Below are 19,355 nucleotides of genomic sequence, written 5' to 3'. Positions count from 1 at the left end.
TTTAACAGATGTTAACTGTTCCTACTAGTCTACACTGTTTTGGTATTCATTCATTCTGTTCAAGAATGCCTTGCTTAAAATCAGTATTGGCTGATATTAAGTCTTATAGGTCAATAATTTTAAAAAGCCATAGTGTCATATCCTGTTTCATATCCCCAGGGTTGACATAGAAGAAAAACCAGACTTCACTGGTCTTTGAGATCAGAAGAAATTTTCTGTGTCACCAGAAGTGATTCATGAAGCATATGCTGATTACACAAATTTAGTTTGCCTGATGTGGACCTTATCTCCAAAGAAGTGTTAGCTCTAGGGACACTGGTTCCCAGAAGAGTTTTTTTGGATGGGAGATAGCTACTGCTGCCTGTGTCTGATTCCAGAATATTCTAAAGTTTAGATTCCCATACAGACTATAAAGCCAATGCCCAACTACACATTGGCTATTGGGTCACACATCGGCCTTTTTGGTTCCAAAAGCCCCTGACTTCATGTCCACCTACTGTCTATGTCTTTCACTGAGCCTAGTACCAAGGGCTTACTCCTTGAAGGAGCTCAATCAGTGGTTGTTGGTTTGAGTTAAATAGTTTTTATCAAAGAGGTTGTTGTTGTTTCTGTTATACTTGGAATATAAAGAATAAAGACAAAAATACATCACATATAATGTCACCCAGTCTATGAATATTTTTGTGCATTTCCTCATCAAGATTATGTATTATACTATATAAATGGTTTACATATTCTACTTTTCACTTACTAATTTATTATATTTTCCATTTCACAATGTCGTAATTATTTACTTAATCATTTTAGTGGTTATTTCCATTTTTCCTTATTAAAAACCATTTTACATGTTGTACACCTTAAATTTACACAATGTTATATGTCACCTATTTTTCAATTTAAAACAATAATAAACAAAATATCAGTTTTAATTTAATTCTTTGACCCAATTTCTGAGAAATTCCCAGGTTAGTTCTCTAGAGACAGGATTACTGAAACAAAGAGTATAAATACTTTGAAAATTGTTCATTCATGATGCTAAATTGCCCTCCAGAAAGGTTATGCCTATCTACATATCCAACAGAAAGAATGCTGTTGTTTTAATGCTAGAATTAAATGCTGTTCTTTTTTTTTTCAGTCCTGGGATGCAGATAAGATATTCAAGGAGGCTGAGAAGTTCTATTTGTCTGTTGGACTTCGTAATATGACTCCAGGATTCTGGAATAAATCCATGCTAACTGAGCCAAGCGATGGCCGGCAAGTGGTCTGCCACCCCACAGCTTGGGACCTGGGGAAGGACGACTTCAGGTAGGGAGGCTGATATACAGCTGATACTGACATGGGAGACATGGGAGGCATGGAAAAAAGATGAATTTAGATTCCTGCTCTGCTTCTCTGAGCACAGAAGAGATGAATGAACTTCCCTTTAACGAAAGCTGGGAGTCCATGAGAGTACATCTGGGTTTTTCCAGGAAAAGGGGATTGTCAGCAGGCCCTAACTTGAACCTTTAGACAATTTGTCTCATTTGAAATAATATGCACCCATTAGAATTGCATGGTTATGGGTATAGTGGTGCCCCTATGATGAAAGTCCTGGTGGTAAGATTTATGGAAGGTGGAGGTGTGAATCAGGCATTGGTCTTCCCCTCCATGTTAGTGAGACAGGACAGGTGAATAAATAAGCTAGAATAAAAGAAAGTGGTATATGTCTTAAGAGAAACTGATACCACTCCATGGGGGAATTGGAAGAGAACTGACCACACCTGGCATAGCATGTAGGTTCAGACAGGGCTTCTCAAGTGGCATTTGAATTAGGCTTGAAAGACAGGAAGCATTCAGACAGACAGAGCTGGGAGGAGTACAGTAGATTAAATGCAGAGTGGCAGGGCCTGGCATTGTGTCCTGATATCAGCAAATTAGACTAGAATAAAGGGCCTCTGAAGAAGGTTCTGTGTGATAGGACAGGCTTTTGAATCGCAAGTGCCACTTAATGGCTGTGCCACCCTGGGCAAGGTATTTAACCTTCTTGGATTTGTTTCCTTATGTATAAAATGGAACAGTAATTCACAGTTGGCAGGTTTGTGAGTGTTTTAGGCTGAATTCCCTAGCTTGAAATAAGCTGCATTGAGGGAAAGCTCTCAGGCAAAGGGGAGTGAAGGAAGTTGAGAGGGGGCTGGAGAAGGATTTAAGTAAAGATGTGGTCTCAGCTGGAGCCTTGCCTCAGCCTCATCCCACAGGGCTCTCTGGAGCGTGATTTGTACCTGAGTTGGAGGTCATATCTTGAGACAAGGTGTATGTAACGAACAAGTTGTACTCTCATATTAGTCACTCATTGACTGTGGACTGCCTGAGTGGGGGAGGGGGGCATAAACTCCTGGCTGAGGCACCTCACATTTAGCCAGAAACAGTGAAGAAGAAAGCAGCTATAGGCTGTTAAGGGCTATGCCTCAGGCAACCGGAAGATGGGTGGATGTGCGTGGTAAAATAGATCTGGGCAGGAACCCAGCAGAATCCACTAGAGTGGCAGTTGGCAATCCTTTTCTATAAAGACTCAAATAGTAAATAGTTTACGTTTTGCAGGTCTCTGTTGCAACTACTTAGCATGACAATAGCTCCAGGTAACTAGTGTGGTTGTGTGCCAATACAACCTTTTTATCAAAACAGATGTTCAGCCTCAGACCATAATTTACTGGCTCCAGTACTAGAGTGAGGCTAAATGTAAGTATACATAAGTTTTCTAGCACAGGATCTTACATACAGTAGACATTATATATATAGTAGCTATTCCCATGTTTTAAAAGAGAATGGAAAATAACCAAGTTAGAAAATTAGGTTATGTTGGGGTATATAAAGAAGGTTGAGTGTATTCTTAAGCAGTGGGGAGTCCAAAGGGTATTTATCAGGGAGATGATATGGTCAGAGTGGTAGAAGGGAAATTAATTTTGGAACCTACTGAAATATGACCCCCCCCCCCTACATTCACCTGAATGAAATTGCTATTGCCAAGTTGAAAAGAACCACTACATAATTGCCACATGCGGTCCTTATTTCATTGGGCCACAACAACATTAGATAATATTTACAAATTGTCTTTAAAATGCTGTTTTTCATTGTCCTCTGCATTGTCATCCTCTTCTGGACTTATTTGACTTCTCTCCCCAACTCCTTTGAAGAACCTTCATCTCTGCACTCCGTACATACTGAGAACTCCTAGGACCTTGTCTTTGGCTCTCCTTTTCTTGCTACTCTACCTATACCTGCTTCCTGGACTTACAAGCTTAGTATTCCAAACTAACAATTTCCAACCCCTTCTCCTACTACTTTACTATTCTGACTATACCAAACTGCTTGCAGTGTTCTGAATGGCATTTTTTTCTTAAGCTTTTCTTACTGAGCACCTCCAGGAATGTCAACCTCTTGTCGCTCCCTGCCATCTACCTGCAAACTTCTGCATGCTGATCAAGGTCCAGAATGCTCATTGCATCCTCAGTTATGCCCTTCTTGGTGCTTCTAGAACACTGTGCCTGTATTCACTCATTGTTATGGCCCAAACCATGCCTACTGACCACTTACGGAGTACTTATCTCAGTTTATTGTAGTAGAGAACTGCTTGTTTTTCTTCCTGTTAGCCTATGACCAGGAGAACAGCATTCAATCCTGCCCAGCACTATATATTCAGCACTTAGCGTAGTTCCTATGACCTAAAAGGTAGATCCTCAAGATTCACTGGTGAATGAATCTTGCTACCAAAATCCTATCCAGCTCTACTGTGATGATTAAATGAAACTCAATGAGATGCATTTTAATCTTGTCCATTTATGTACAGGATCAAGATGTGCACAAAGGTGACAATGGATGACTTCCTGACAGCCCATCATGAGATGGGACACATCCAGTATGACATGGCATATGCCAAACAACCCTACCTACTAAGAAATGGAGCTAATGAAGGATTTCATGAAGCTGTTGGGGAAGTCATGTCACTTTCTGTAGCTACACCCAAGCATTTGAAAGGGATGGGTCTTCTGCCGTCTGATTTTTCTGAAGACCTTGGTATAGACATTTTTTTCATGGCTTGTTTGGTGGGTTCTTTAGTTTGATGTGGGGAAAGATGTTTATTATCACGCATGGGATATATTTAACTTTTCCACATAAAATATAAGGTATTTATGGGTAACTAGAAATTGCTACTTGTAAAAAAAAATGAGTATTTATCACGACATGCCAATTTGTGGTTTTGTATCTTTGAAGAGGGCATAAGAGAGGTAACTGAATGAATAGTCTTGGGACTCTAAGAAACAGCTAACAAGATATTTTTAAACAGTTAAAACAGGCCCACAGATCATAAATGATTTATCCAAGGTCACCTAGCTAATTAGGGTTAGAGTTCTGACCAGATCCTTCTGGTTCTAGATACAACCTTCCCAAAATGTTAGAGGAAACAGATTCTAAAAACCATTTCGCAGAAGAAGCAAACTGAAGATGAGAGGGAAAGTAACCAACCCAAGGTCAAAAAGCAACGTGGCTAAACCAGACCCAGAGCCCTAATCTAAAGATTTCCCCACCATATTATGTTAAGTAAATGATAATTTGAAATTTGGGAGTTCTTAAAGAACAGGTGGTGGAAAATCATGATTGGAAAGGACTGAAATGTTTTGCTTATCTGCAGGAAGCATAAATCTGCCCCTGTAACATCTCTTCAGATCCATGCTATTTTTCTTTTTCTTTTTTATTAAATATATTTTATTGATTTTATACAGAGAGGAAGGGAGAGAGATAGAGAGTTAGAAACATCGATGAGAGAGAGTCATCGATCAGCTGCCTCTTGCACCCCCCCCCCCCCACTGGGGATATGCCCGCAACCAAGGTACATGCCTTTGACCGGAATCGAACCCGGGACCTTTCAGTCCCCAAGCCGACGCTCTATCCATTGAGCCAAACCGGTCCCGGCACAGATCCATGCTATTTTTCAACAAATTTGCTTAAGGTAGCATGTTTGTCTTTGGATGGCTTAGACTTGATAGAACATGACAAATGTTCACAATATTCAAATTCTTCAGTGAGGATGCCATGCCTTTTTATTCTTCTTTGTAAAAGAAGGACACTTAGAGCCAAATATATTACTATTCTCTTTTGAGTATTTCTGTCCTCTTAGTTATTTGATACATAAATATGAGCTCTGCCAGTTGGACGGTTTGGTCAATAAGGTCAAGGTCACAAGCTCCATTCTTGTGTGGGCAATTCACTTTGCCTTGACTTCTAGCTCTAGACCTTACTGATCTCAAGAGAACGTGAGAGTAGGTCAGTGTAAAGCCATCAGCATGTCTGGAAAAGTTACTATAAGAAGGTCCAGTGGGTAGTGGACGAGTAGCAGCATCCTTCCATGAAGGGAACAACAAACGAAAGGGGTTCACAATAACCACACCTGTTCCCAATTTTAAAATATCATCCTCCAGTCAACTAATAGACAATTATTTGTTTTATCATTAAAAAATATTCCCTGACAGCAGGAAACGATAGTTGAATCACAAAGACAGTACTAAATATGGTTAAACCACTTGTTTGAAAAACTCTTTTATTGGTTCTGCTCTGATTGGTGAATGATGTTAAACAATTAAGTTCCTTTATTCTTTTTCCCCCCTCCATTTCTTCTTCCAAAAATATTTATTGAGCAAATACTATGTACAAGGCATATTTCTAGACACTAGAGATAGACTGGTGTGACAAATAGATAATATTCCCCTGGTTACATTTCAGTAAGCTTCATTTGCACGTTGGAGTGAGCTCTACTGCCTTTTTATATCACTAATAAAGGATAAATAACAATTTATTAAAGCATTTTAAACTCAGGTAAGGAAAATGTCAGTACATTTAAAGAATATTGTACTTCTGATTATCCAATAGATGGTTAAAAGAGGTTCTTGTTTGTTTGTTTGTTTTATTGCCTGGTTTACTGGCTTTTTGCCTCCTTTGTTTATTATTTGTTTACTTAACAAAGACACAGAATGCATCATGTAGCAAACACCAGGCTAGATGCTGGATTGGGGAACATCCAGCCCGAGTTCTGTGTAAGGCCTTCAGAATCATCTGGTCTGGCCCTGCCAGGGTAGGAGCCGAAATTCAATAGATCTAGGAGCTTTTCTTATGGCAATATAAATTTATATTAAGTGAATTATATTAAGCAAATGATGTTATAAATATCCAAATGTCCCTTGGCAGAAAAAGATTCTTCACCCCTGATATACAGTCTTCCTTTATGGAACTTACAGAAAATAAATAGTATGACTGGTAAAATAGATGAAACAGCTTTATCTCTGATCACAGGTATTAAAGGAAGGCAATTGAAGCTAATAAAAAAATGAGGATTAGGAGTTACTGGTGGGTTTATCTTTTCTGTTCTATCCAAGATTTCACTCTAAATTCCTTAGGTGAGAAAATGAATATGTACATATTATGTCCACTGTTAATATTTCTCATGTAATCAACCTTATAGTAAGTATATCCTGAGGAATATTTTGAGGTTAGGAAATTAGCCAACACAAAACATCTACTGTCATCCTCCCTTAAATATTTACCCTTTTCTGTTTTCCTTTCAGAAACAGAAAAAAACTTCCTACTCAAACAAGCACTTAATATTGTTGGAACTCTACCATTCACTTACATGTTAGAAAAGTGGAGGTGGATGGTCTTTGAGGGTAAAATTCCTAAAGAGCAGTGGATGGAAAAGTGGTGGGAGATGAAGTAAGTCAATGAATGTCAATGGCAATCAGTAAAATGTTTTCTCATAAGTTTTCTGTTTATTGAAAAGTGTTTGACTGGTGACTTGCTTGATAATACATCTTCTAAGGGCGGCCTTTATTTCCCTGTCTCACTTCCTCAGTCCTTTGCTAATGTTTATCAGAAGCTTGTCTCAGGGTCTGCTTCTGTGATAACGCAATCTAAAACAACTAGGATTGGGGTTCAAAATAACTTGGATTTCAACAGTTAAATCTTAAAATATGCTGAGGTGGGGCTAAATGCGTGGAAATGAGAGAGAAGTGCATTTGGGCTAGGGAATGCCATCACTACACACACACACACACACACACACACACACACACACACACACACACACCATCACCATTACTACCACAACACAAGAACTTCTTCTATTTTTCAAAGTCTTTATTTGGGTGCCCTCTCCTCAGATACATGTGTTTTGGCTCTGCCTCCCACCCAGGCAGGACCAGGTGACACAACTTCTTGCACTGTCTTCTTTGGTGTTTGGTCACCTATGAAACTGTGATGTTATTTAGGAAGTGATCAATTTATTCATTATATTCATTCTTTTAAACAAAAAGATCAACTCTTCATTTTAGGCCAAGCCCTGGGGACCTAATGCTGATCATTCCAGATATTATTCTTGACTTCAAAGCACTTTAGTTTATGAAGAGATGTGGAGAATGAAATTACTGCAACATGTTGTATTGTGATGGGAAGAAATGGGGATCCATGAGCAGCCAAGTGGTGCTCCAAGGCCCAGTCTGATAGGTCAGATGAGGGGAGGCACCCAAATTGAACTCTGAGAAAGGTGCAGGAGTTAACCATGTGTATGTAGAGGGAAACAGAAAGAACTCCAAGCTGAAGAGAGCCTGGCACATTGGGGCAACAGATAGTGATTCCTTTCAATAGTTTCAGCACTACATTATTTATCCCTGTTTCTCAAGTGCTTTGCATGGCGCCCGACACATGCAGATATGAAATAAATGGGCTTTGGATAAAAAATTATAAAAGACAGAAAAGAAAGGAGGGAGAGAAGGAAGGAGGGGAGGACAGAAGGAAGGAAAGAGGAAAAGGGGGTTCACTGTGCTGCCAGTTGGGTAGAGGAAACACTGGGCAGGCCTCTTAAGAAAGGGCCATTTGAACTAGCCTTGAAGAACAAGTAAGATTTCAACTTTATAAAATTCTGTGTGTACATAAACCGTGGTGCCAGAGGTAAATTATTAGGACTTTCACTGATTGTTTTAGGCCATGCAATACACTTTATTAAATCAGTGTTTTGAAGACATAGTTATTTTCTAATGGTATAGTCTGGCTGAATTAAATAAAAGGAAGAGATAACTACATAATAGGCTGTAGTCTGTCATTTTTGGCATGGTTTCTATTTCACCTGACAACCAATTATAGTATAAATACCATTGGCTGATGAAACTGCACTAACTGCACCCAACTGTACCTCGTCATAGTGAGTGAGCCACAGCTAATATATCTTCTTTCCACCCCCCAAAGGCGAGAAATAGTCGGAGTGGTGGAACCTCTGCCCCATGATGAAACATACTGTGACCCCGCATCTCTGTTCCATGTTGCTAATGATTACTCATTTATCCGGTAACGTATACTTTCTCTTCATTGTTTAACTAGTAGGGTTTGTGGACAGCTGTGCTAATGGCAGATAAATAGGGATCTATTAAGCAAAGGCTATAATTTTTCTTTCCATCTCCATCCACTCCCCCCCTCCCAAACCTCAAAATAGATTATGAATTTCCATTCAATTTAACTCAACACAATTTATTGGGTTAAATAAAACTGTTTGAGATCTTTTCTCTTCTATCAAGGAATTTATGGTACCTGGAGATAAAAACAGAAAAGTATTTTTGTTGGTCTGTTGTTACTGGCAGAGTTCAGAGTGATTGTAATAGAAAGACCATTTTTAACATGAAGTGCAAAAACCTACGTTCTTCACCAATTAGCCCCAGATTTGAATTTGCTGAGCCTCAGTCTCTTTATTTGTACAGAGGAAATAATATTATTGACCTGCCGTAAGGACTGATTGGTATCATTTATATGAGAAAGAGCTATTTATCTGTAAAACACAATACAAATGTGATCTAGCATTTAACAAAACTACTGCCTCTTTATCAGCTTATACAGAAATGCATGCAGGTTATGGTGAATCTGTAAGGGTTCATGTTTGGGTCTTTCTGGAGAAAGAGGTTTAATAAGTATCTCTTTGATTACTAGGGCCTCAGAATTTAAATATATATGTCTCAATCTATGACTTTATCATAGTAACTAAACACGAGCCTGCTTATTTTCTTTGTCTCCTTTACAGTTATTTCACAAGGACCATTCTTGAATTCCAGTTTCAAGAAGCCCTCTGTAAGATAGCTAAACATCAAGGTCCCCTGCATAAATGTGATATCTCAAATTCCACTGAAGCTGGGAAGAAGCTGAAGTAAGAAATGCTTCAAAATGTTGAACCTTTCATACTATCCAAAATTCTCATTTCAACACCTATGGCTGTTTAACTTTGATTTCTTTTGTCTAAAAAGAAAAAAATTTGGCCTCAAAATTTGCTCATCCATTAATTAAATGTTTATTTTGGGGTCCTACGGGAACCTAGACCATGTGATGGCTGGACAGGCCACCTCCTTTCTCCATGTCAGTACTACAGAGTTCCCTTGGTAGTGATCAAAAAGGAGAAGAGATTGAAGGATAAACATACCTATTAACATGTCTTATTTTCTTATCTGCCAGGAGCAAACTTACATAAGCCAAAGAGGAGAAACCATAGATCATACATGTAAATATATGTACACCTGAAAGCCCTCAAAAGGCCCTGAACTTACCCTGCCCCATTTTTTCATGTAGAGATATGCTGGAACTTGGAAAATCAAAACCCTGGACCCTCGCACTGGAACAGATTGCAGGAACAAAAGAAATGGATGCAAAACCACTGCTCAACTATTTTGAGCCTTTGTTTAGCTGGCTGAAAGAGCAGAATGGGAATTCTGTGGGATGGTCCGCCGACTGGAGTCCATGTGAGTTTACTGAGTTGACACATTTCAAATCCCTCCCTCTCTGCTTCCCCTAGTTTTCTCTGGCCCCAAACTACCCCTCCTCCTGGTTTGTTAGCCTAATATTTAAAATAAAGGAGTACAACAGCCCCAAACCCACTCTACTCAAGTCCTACTCTTCAAAGACAATAAAGCTTAATAATGATTTTTAATAAAGAAATTACCAATATTTATATCATTATGTCTGCAGAGCCAAGTAATATACTATTTTACAATATATCTTTTATTTTGTGGCTTTTGGTGATAAAAGGAGGTGGAAGAGTAGGCAGAAGTGTATGTCTAAAATTGGCCAATAGAGAAATAATAAGATAAATAAATTGTTTAGAAAGATAAAAGTAATTGCCATAAAAAAGTTAATTCAAGAAAGAAGACAGAATCCAGAAAGCAGTGAATTCAACCCAGAAAAGCAGCAAAAAGATGGAATTGAAAAGAATATCTGATATATCGAAATAGTTTGTATCTTCTCTCCACCCCCATCTGTGCCTCAATCCCAAGCCTCGCTGGGATTCTCTGGGACTTTTGAGGTCTGCACTGCCTCTGCGTACAAATTAGGCCACGGCTTCCTGACCCTTGAGAAAGCACTCACCACTCCTCCATTACTTCTCATTTTCCAAAAGTGTGTTTGTATCTCTCTTAAAATTCACTTACTATCATTTTAATGGGATTTTAGGAGGGGAAGGAAATAAACACACATGGTCAACCTGTCATATGTAGTAACGCTGTGATTTCTCTTTAATCAGATTCTGAGCAAAGCATTAAAGTGAGGATAAGCCTAATATCAGCTCTTGGAGAAAAAGCAGTGAGTATTCTGGGCAGTGCGTCCTTGACCTTTCAGAGTACTCCCTTAAGTAGGACACAATAACACAATAAGCCTATTCCAGCGGGGTCTAAAAGATGAGCACCCACATGGTTTCTTAGGAACTGCAAGTCCCCAATTCTGGCCTTTGGCTTTTGTTTATTTACCTTCAGTAACACATTCCTTATTGGATTGGCTATGTCTACTTTTTCCTTGTTACCTTGAAGGTGTTATGAAGATCAATGAGAACTTAAACTTAAGTATCAAATACCCACCCTTACAATTTACTGTTATCATTATTACTTGTATTTGAGGAAGAGAACATCATTATATTTTGAGAGATTGTTTGTTTTTAGAAGTAATGCGGGGAGCTCTGCTTTGCTTTATTTTATTCAATCATCTATATCCTAGAGGTGTGTTAAAAATGCAGAATCTTAGGCCCCAGCCCTGGACCTGACTATTCAGAAACTGCATTTGAACAAACCTCCGGGTCATTTGTAAACACAATAGAGACTGGGACACTCTGATTTAGAACACTGTTTCTCCAACCTGGCTGGACACTGGAGTCATATGGAATGTCTTAAAAATATGAATGTTTGAGTCCCGCTCCCAGGGATTTTGACTTAACTGTTCCGGGGTGTGGCATCAAGAGTTGGGCATCAAGTGTTTTGAAAGCTCCCCAGGTGATTTTGATAAAACTAATTATCATATCCAAAAATGCATCTCTACAACCGTGGTTCTCCAAATTTGGAGAACCACGGTTGTAGAGATGCATTTTTGGATAACAAAGTGTTTTACAGAAAATAATATTACTTACACCCTCATGTGAATTAGTTTAATCAGCTTGTGCTTTCTTCTCAACACTGTCTCACGTTATCTGGTCTGAAGAAGTAGTGTCTTTGATTGGGAAAGGGAAAAATGTTGTCTCAGACAGATGGGAATCAAAGGACTGGGTTGGGGCATGGCACCCTGAAGGTTCTGCAGGATTAGAGAATAATCTGGGACTCTTGGATAAAACAATCCAAGGTGCTATAGTAAAATGTTATTTGCACTGGATAGATCCAAAGATTGCATTTCTATTCCCTTACTTTTCCTGGGAAGTTAAATATTATCCAAGATTCCACATTTGTTGTAGCACAATTTTCAATAGACATCTGAATATAAGCAACATAGTAGGAGTGAAACTGAACATTTAAAAAAGAAATAATAAAAATGGAGATACATCACTCCCCAAACCCTAAAAGATACACTACCCATTTCTTATCCTTGGGATTCTTTCTCTGTCTTGCATTATTAACTCTCCATTGACCTCATAGATTTTAATCACTTTAAAGTATCCTGCAGGTCAGGTTCCTTTCCAATTATCTTTTTCCCCCCTTAACATTTGTCTCATGTGCTCTTTCCATGCATTGAGGGATTGGTTTGAACATTCTGAGGCTGATTCACTGAGCAAACAGCTCTTCTGATGAGACCAGAATTATACTTCTAGCATATCTACTGCACATCAGGGTTAGAATGTCTGTCCAACTCAAGCTATTTCATGGCAAAGTTTAATAGGATCTTTTGAGAAATCATCCTTTTTACCAAAGAACTTATATGTATACACACACACAGACAAAATTGTGGGATGAAGGCCTGGGGAGGGGGCCGAAGCAGGGTGGAGAGGTCAATGGGAGGAGAAGAGGGAGGGGACATCTGTAATACTTTTATCTATACAAATAAATTTTAACAAATATAGAAATAGTAACCAGAATATTGTTAGTAGTAAATATTAATAATGTTATTACTATTAAAGCAACCTTTTCCAGAACTCGAGTGATATCAAACAAGCTAATATAACAGTTCTTTTGTGAAATCTTGTAAATGTTTTTCTTAAAAGAGAAAGGGCAGATGCAAAATTTGTACCATTCATTAATCTCTACTGCCAACTACTGGAGGCAAGAGTGAATACATTTTTCTGTTGTAATTAGTTTTCATAGACTATGCAAATACACAAGATATTTTTTTTTAGCACTGAAAAGAAAAAATTACCTTGTTTATAGAATTATTTTTCCCTTGAATCTCATTTTTATTTTATTTTGCACTACACATATTTGAGAACTTACTATAAAATAATAAATCGTACTTGTGTATAATTACGGACATTTAACCAAAACCCACGACTTGCATGACTCATGTCTATAAGCCTACCTTCAGAGTGTTTATTTCATGTTACAGGAAACTGATGTTAAAGAATCAGTGAACCTGGTGGTTTTTAAAGTGTGGTTGCCTGACCAGCAGCATCAGTATCATCCGGGAACTTGTTAGAGATACAACTTTGAGGGTGGGGCTCAGTATGCCATGTTTGAACTAGGATTCCAGATGATGCTGATGCACACTCAAATGAAAGGTCACTGACTTAATGAATAACAAGAATCTTTGGAATATCAGGAAATTTAAAAGTAATGCTTGTGGGCTATCAAGCCTTGCATGTATGCTATGATCCCTACTGAGCAGTGTTTTCTTTTGAATTCGCAGTATGAATGGAATGACAATGAAATGTACTTGTTCCGGTCATCGGTTGCATATGCCATGAGAGTGTATTTTTCGAAAATGAACAAGACGATTCCTTTTAGGTGAGTTCATTTGCTGTGCTTTCAAGTTATTCCAACTAGTACTCCCCTCATTCTTGGGTCTGAGGAGATAATTTTGTTTAACCTTTTATTCAAGTGAAATTAAGAAAATCCTCCTGACAACTTTTTAAGACTTCTTTTATAGCCTATTATGTGTGCCATTCTATTTGCAGAACTGTGACTCGTTTGACTTGCAGATTGCAAAAGTATTGTTCTTATTAAACACCGTTTCCTCTCCCTTTCAATCCCCTCCTCTTCCCTTCCCTACTCTCTTCTTTTTTCCTATCCTCTTCCCTCCCCTAAATGCTCACAGTACCCTCAACACTGAAAGAAAAAGGCATAAACCTCCCTTCACAAAACTTGTATTCTAATGGATATATATATTGTGTGTGTGTGTGTGTGTGTGTGTGTGTGTGTGTGTGTGTGAGAGAGAGAGAGAGAGAGAGAGAGAGAGAGGGTTTGTCCTATTGTTTGCCCTGACCCATATTTCTCTACTTAACCCTATGGTCCCCTACCAATCTCCTTTTCACCAGTGGAAGTCTTCATTCTATTCATTGTGTTCTCTGTGTTACAAAGGAAGATGTTTCTTTTGTTTCTCCACAGGGCAGAGGATGTGAGGGTGAGTGATGAGAAAAAAAGAGTCTCCTTCAAGTTCTTTGTCACTTCACCTACAAATATATCTGACATCATTCCTAGAAGTGAAGTTGAAGATGCCATCAGGTGATATTTTACTTTCAAACTATAAGGTCGAGGGGGTTAACAAATGCAACAATAACCATAACTAACATTGAGTATGCTCTTACTGTGTGCCAGGCATTGGTCTGAGTAATTTACATATTTTATCTCATCTTTTTAAGAAATACGTTTTTATTGATTTTAGAGAGTGAGAGGGATGCAGAGATAGAAACATTGATTGGCTGCTTCCTGCACACCCTCCTCACTGGGGATTGAGCCCAGAACCTGGGCATGTGCCCTGACTGGGAATCAAATGGGGGACTTCTTTATTCATGGGCCGATGCTAAATGACTGAGCCACATCAGCTGTTTTACTTCATCTTAAAATTTGGGCTTTTATTCCAGAAGGATCTCCTAGCAAGGGAATTATTTTGATTTGAGTTCCTCCAGATGCAGGCCCTTAGACAAGGATTTGAGTGGAAGTAGTTTGTTTGGGAGGTGATCTCAAATAAATGTATATTTTTTTAAAAAAAGGCTTAGGCCGAAACCGGTTTGGCTCAGCAGTAGAGCGTTGGTCTGTGGACTGAAAGGTCCCAGGTTCGATTCCAGTCAAGGGCATGTACTTTGGTTGAAGGCACATCCCCAGTAGGGGGAGTTTGCAGGAGGCAGCTGACCCATGTTTCTCTCTAGCTGGTCGATGTTTCTCTCTCATGGACGTTTCTAGCTCTCTACCCCTCTCCTTTCCTCTCTGTAAAAAAAAAAAATCAATAAAATGTATATATTTTTTAAAAAGGCTTAGGATATTTGACAGTCTGTTTGATGCTTCTCTGCCTTTGTATCTATCTTTTTGTTCACCAGGTTATAATGTTCTTTATTATCCACAAGTGAGTGAGATCATGTAGTGTTTTTCTTTCTGGCTTATTTCACTTAGCATAATACTGGAGAGTGTTGCGGGGGGGGGGGGGGAGGAGAAGGGGCGGTAAGAGATCAATCGAAGGACTTGTATGCATGCATATAAGCATAACCACATAACCAATGGACACAAGACACTTTGGGGGTGGTGGTGAGGGCATGTGCGGGGGGGTGGGGGGGAGGGGATAGGGGAGACTGGGGAAAGGTCAATGGCGGGGGGAAGGAGACATGTGTAGTACTATTTGTAATACTTTAAACAATAAAATTAAAAAAAAAAAAAGGCTTAGGAAAGCCTGCTAGGGCGAAGCACACTAGATGGCCCTCTTGAGCTGCTGTTCATCTTTGGAAGCAGAACTAAGACCTGCTGGGCAGTGTAGGTGCAGAGAAAATCTGGCGTAGGTGGGGGTACAACCCAACCAGACCAGAGACTGAGAAAGAAATGAAAGAGCCCAGCCCCCCTGTAAGCTGCAGGGGACCTCAGACTTTCTATTTCCAGAATGGCTTGAGACACTTTCAGGCTAAGGTTGCCAAGGGTTACATGACTAATTCTGCTTTGAGCACTGTATTTCCCTGGGTAGGACGATGAGGTGCCAGACACTTTGGCTTTTGATCCAGAATATTATCTATTTCACTATTTTGTTGTTTTGCTTTTAAAAGAATTTTCATCCTTTAAAAAAAAATCTATAAAATTCAGCCATGTCCCATCCCTGTGCTGGAGAAATTGGCAAAGGCCCTTTTCCCGTGTCCCTGCCCAGTGCCTCTTCCAAATGTCAACACCTTTTATTTGGAAAATACAACTGGGTACAGGACCTTATTCATTTATAGAAGAGGTGCATTCACATTGTCCTTTTTCATTGTTTGACATTAAGTCATTGTAGATATACCCTGATAGAAAGGAAATTCTTGCTAAATATACTAACTTTGCCTTTGCAACATAGTCATCACAAATGAACAAATGCCAGCCATTTGCATGTTTCCACACTTGCAACCCATTATCCGATGAAGCTGTTGCCAAACCTAATCCAGATTGCAAGATATTAAAGGTGCATAATTGTTAAAACATATCATTCCTTGGACCTAGTGATATACTTTGATTTCATGGCTATTTAAGGTGTACATTCTTAGGATAGGCCTTATCAAAACCTTTCATGAACAATGACATGGGGGTGTCGAACTCAATCAGAGAAGGGGCCAAAATCTAAAATCCAGCCTAAATCGTGGGCCGAAAGGTTTACTGAACAGTCATAAACTGTCATTGTGATGGAAACGCAGCGGAGTGCAGTGATGACAGCGCGGTGTGGGCCACATTGCAAGGCCTGGCGGGACGGATTTGGCCCGCAGGCCTTGTGTTTGACACATGTGATAAGGAGTAAATAATTGCACGCCATTTTATTTCGCCTGAATGTTCCTTTTGTCTAAGTGTTTTACTTTTGGGAATAGGATGTCCCGGAGTCGTATCAATGATGCTTTTCGCCTGGATGACAACACCCTGGAGTTTCTGGGTGTTCAGCCTACACTAGGACCCCCTTACCAACCACCTGTCAGCATATGGCTGATTATTTTTGGAGTTGTGATGGGAGTGGTAGTGATTGGTATCGGCGTGCTCATCTTCACTGGGATCAGAGACCGAAAGAAGTAAGTGACCTTTCCTAGACTTATCTATCCTAAAACAGAAAGGTTTAGGGAGTACTAATTGGAAAATTTGCAGTAAGTGGTACGTTGTACAGGATAATTGCTACATTTCATCAGCACTTTGCCTACCTGGTAAGCCCTACCACGTAGTAGAGGCCCCGCCTGAGGTTTACCCAATCCTGGCCACAGCATCATTTTCCTACTGGCAAGAGGCATTGAAAACTCAGTAGTGGGCTGGCTGAGAGGATTATCTTTACTGATGAGTCCTCCATGGTCCATGCTGGATTTTTTGATAGGTTTGAACTGTGAAACATTCAAGAATGAGCTTGGAGCTTTGTTTCAAACTGCTACTCTTTAATCATCTTCATTATTTATCAGTTAGCACAGATTCACTCTCATCTTTTTAGTGCATGGGTTAGGCACCCTCTAATTTGTTCTTGAGTTGAAGGTCCAAGTTCATCGAGGATTTAAATCACGAAAGACCTGGTTTGTGGTCTTGCTCTGCCACTAGATTCTTTTTTCCTGGTCTTGAGAAATCATTTACTTTTGTTTGGCTTATGTAATTGCACTCTGGGCTGTTTAAATACATTATTGGTGGAATTTTTACATGCATTAGTCAATTTTGCTTAATTTTCTTCACTATAGACTCTTTTAGTTCCCCAAAGTAGCTTCATTTTTAAAAATAACTATTAAATAGTATCTACCTATATGATTAACATTTTAAAAATACACAAGGATACTTAGTCCCTCTGTCACTCTTTGCCTCCAACTTCCCTTCATAAAGCCAACCAAAACTATCAATTTCTTGGAGACCTGTTGTATTAGAAACCTCATTTTAGTAAGTCCTCCCAGGTAATTTGTGCACACATTACAGTTTTAGAAGCACTCTTCTACATACTAAAAACTTGCATATGAGATACTATTCCAAAGTTAATTCATTAAATACATTATTTGGGGACACTTATCCTTCATGCCACACACAATGTAAATAGAAGTTACACAGAAAAATAACACTGGCTACCCTGCTCAGTACTTTCATACATTAATGTTTTCAGAAAACCTATGGTATAAGTGTGTAATTATCTGCATACATATGTAAAACTGAGATTCAGAGAGGCTAAGTAACTTTCTCAAGTTTACACAGCTAATGAGTAACACGTTGGGATTTATACCCAGTTTCCAAAGCTGGTTGTTGTACCACAAAACTGTCCTACCCTGATCTTTATACCTTGGAAGTTGCTAAAGTAGGGAAGCTCTTTAATATGAGGTGATTGGCTAAATGACCACTGAGTTACTACTACTACTACTACTACTACTACTGCTGCTGCTGCTGCTGCTGCTACTGCTACTACTGCTATTACCACTGGTTAATATCTATTGAGGGTTATATGTTAGGTACTGTCTGTGCTCTGCCAGTAATAATGCTCTCCAAGCATTATTTCATTGTCTTTACGTTAGTGGTGTCGAACTCAATCAGAGAAGGGGCCAAAATCTAAAATCCAGCCTAAATCGCGGGCCGAATGGTTTACTGAACAGTCATAAACTGTCATTGTGATGGAAACGCAGCGGAGTGCAGTGATGACAGCGCGGTGCGGGCCACATTGCAAGGCCTGGAGGGACGGATTTGGCCCGCGGGCCTTGTGTTTGACACATGTGCTTTACGTAGTTGCCATCATTTTCTGAATAGGCAAAATGAGGCACAGTGCCCCCCTTTCTCTGACTCCAGAGCTCACATCCCAACTTGTCTCTTATGCTTGGCCAGCCAGGGTGACAATCTCGGAGCTAAAAAGTGAACCCAATGCACTGCAGGTGTTTACAGTCCATTAACAGGGGACTGATATGCAAACAAATACATCAGTGATTAGATGTTGAGATGTCAAAGATGCCTGCGCCCAATAGGGCCCAAGGGAGGCAGTGTCATTCTAACATCACTATTTTAAGGTGACTTCATTTTATTTAACAGGAAAAACCAAGCAGAAAATGAAGAAAATCCTTATTCTTCTGTGAATTTCAGTAAAGGAGAAAATAATCCAGGATTCCAAAGTGGTGATGATGTTCAAACTTCATTTTAAAAAAATCCATTTTATTCCCTCTTGAGGTGATTTTTTATTGCATGTCAATGTTAATTTCACACTAAAGAAAATATGAGATTATAAAAATGTCATTAAACATCAAAACCATGGCTCTGTTCAGGAAAATTGTCCAAAGAAGACATGCCGAGGCCTAGAGGCCTCTTTACTTGCATTGCTTTTAGTATTTACTTCTGCCTCAAATTTGAGAAAGTGTGTCTTTGGTATTCCAGGCTGTTCAGGGGCAATGGAAATACAAATGTTTGTTGTGTTGCTGGAGTTGGGGGGAAATGGCGGGAGGATTCAGTGTAAGAGCTAATATGGAGTCTGGATGGAGGGCTTTTAAGAACAGTGAATGTAAACTGATGGAGCTGCAGATATTGAGAATGACACACATTGTCCACTTTATTTTAATTCATGTGTAGAGTATGACATGTTATCTTCATATCAACTTAAATCTAAGTACAATAGCAATTTTCCCAGTCATGATTGGACTAGACCATGTGTTTCTCGGGGTGACAAGGCTGAAGAAGAGAGAAGAATCCAGAGTGTCAGAAGATGTTGCCTTCTCACTTCCGAGCTACTTGATCATCATCTCCCTGATAATATTAAAGTAGCCTCTGGGGCCTCCATGACACTGCCCCCACCTAGCATACCTGGTAGAAACTCACTTCCATTGTCCTCTTCCTATGGAGTGAGTGGAAATCCAACTGCATGTCACCTCTGAAGTTGGCACTTAATCTCTTAAATCTTTTGTTTTAACCCACAATGTTTGAGTAGCACTGAGCACAAAGCATATACTCAATAAATACTCGATTTGCACACTC

General features: G+C 39.3%; 1 protein-coding gene across 1 annotated transcript in view; it reads left to right on the top strand.

The window, feature by feature from the left end:
• Positions 1-19,355, top strand: part of ACE2 (angiotensin converting enzyme 2) — a 38,905-nt gene extending 19,550 nt beyond the window's left edge. Inside the window, exons 8-18 of the mRNA XM_036439529.2 lie at positions 1,136-1,305; positions 3,824-4,050; positions 6,594-6,738; positions 8,266-8,364; positions 9,089-9,211; positions 9,628-9,797; positions 10,574-10,632; positions 13,147-13,244; positions 13,845-13,961; positions 16,268-16,462; positions 18,423-19,355. Coding sequence (XP_036295422.1) covers positions 1,136-1,305; positions 3,824-4,050; positions 6,594-6,738; positions 8,266-8,364; positions 9,089-9,211; positions 9,628-9,797; positions 10,574-10,632; positions 13,147-13,244; positions 13,845-13,961; positions 16,268-16,462; positions 18,423-18,531 — 1,512 coding nt within the window. The 3' untranslated portion in view covers positions 18,532-19,355. The remainder of the gene's footprint in view (positions 1-1,135; positions 1,306-3,823; positions 4,051-6,593; positions 6,739-8,265; positions 8,365-9,088; positions 9,212-9,627; positions 9,798-10,573; positions 10,633-13,146; positions 13,245-13,844; positions 13,962-16,267; positions 16,463-18,422) is intronic.

Source organism: Pipistrellus kuhlii, unplaced genomic scaffold (genome assembly GCF_014108245.1).
Source record: "Pipistrellus kuhlii isolate mPipKuh1 unplaced genomic scaffold, mPipKuh1.p scaffold_m20_p_16, whole genome shotgun sequence".
Classification (NCBI taxonomy): Eukaryota; Metazoa; Chordata; class Mammalia; order Chiroptera; family Vespertilionidae; genus Pipistrellus; species Pipistrellus kuhlii.
Note: the sequence above shows the minus strand (reverse complement) of the source record. Positions and strands in the feature narration are given on the sequence as shown.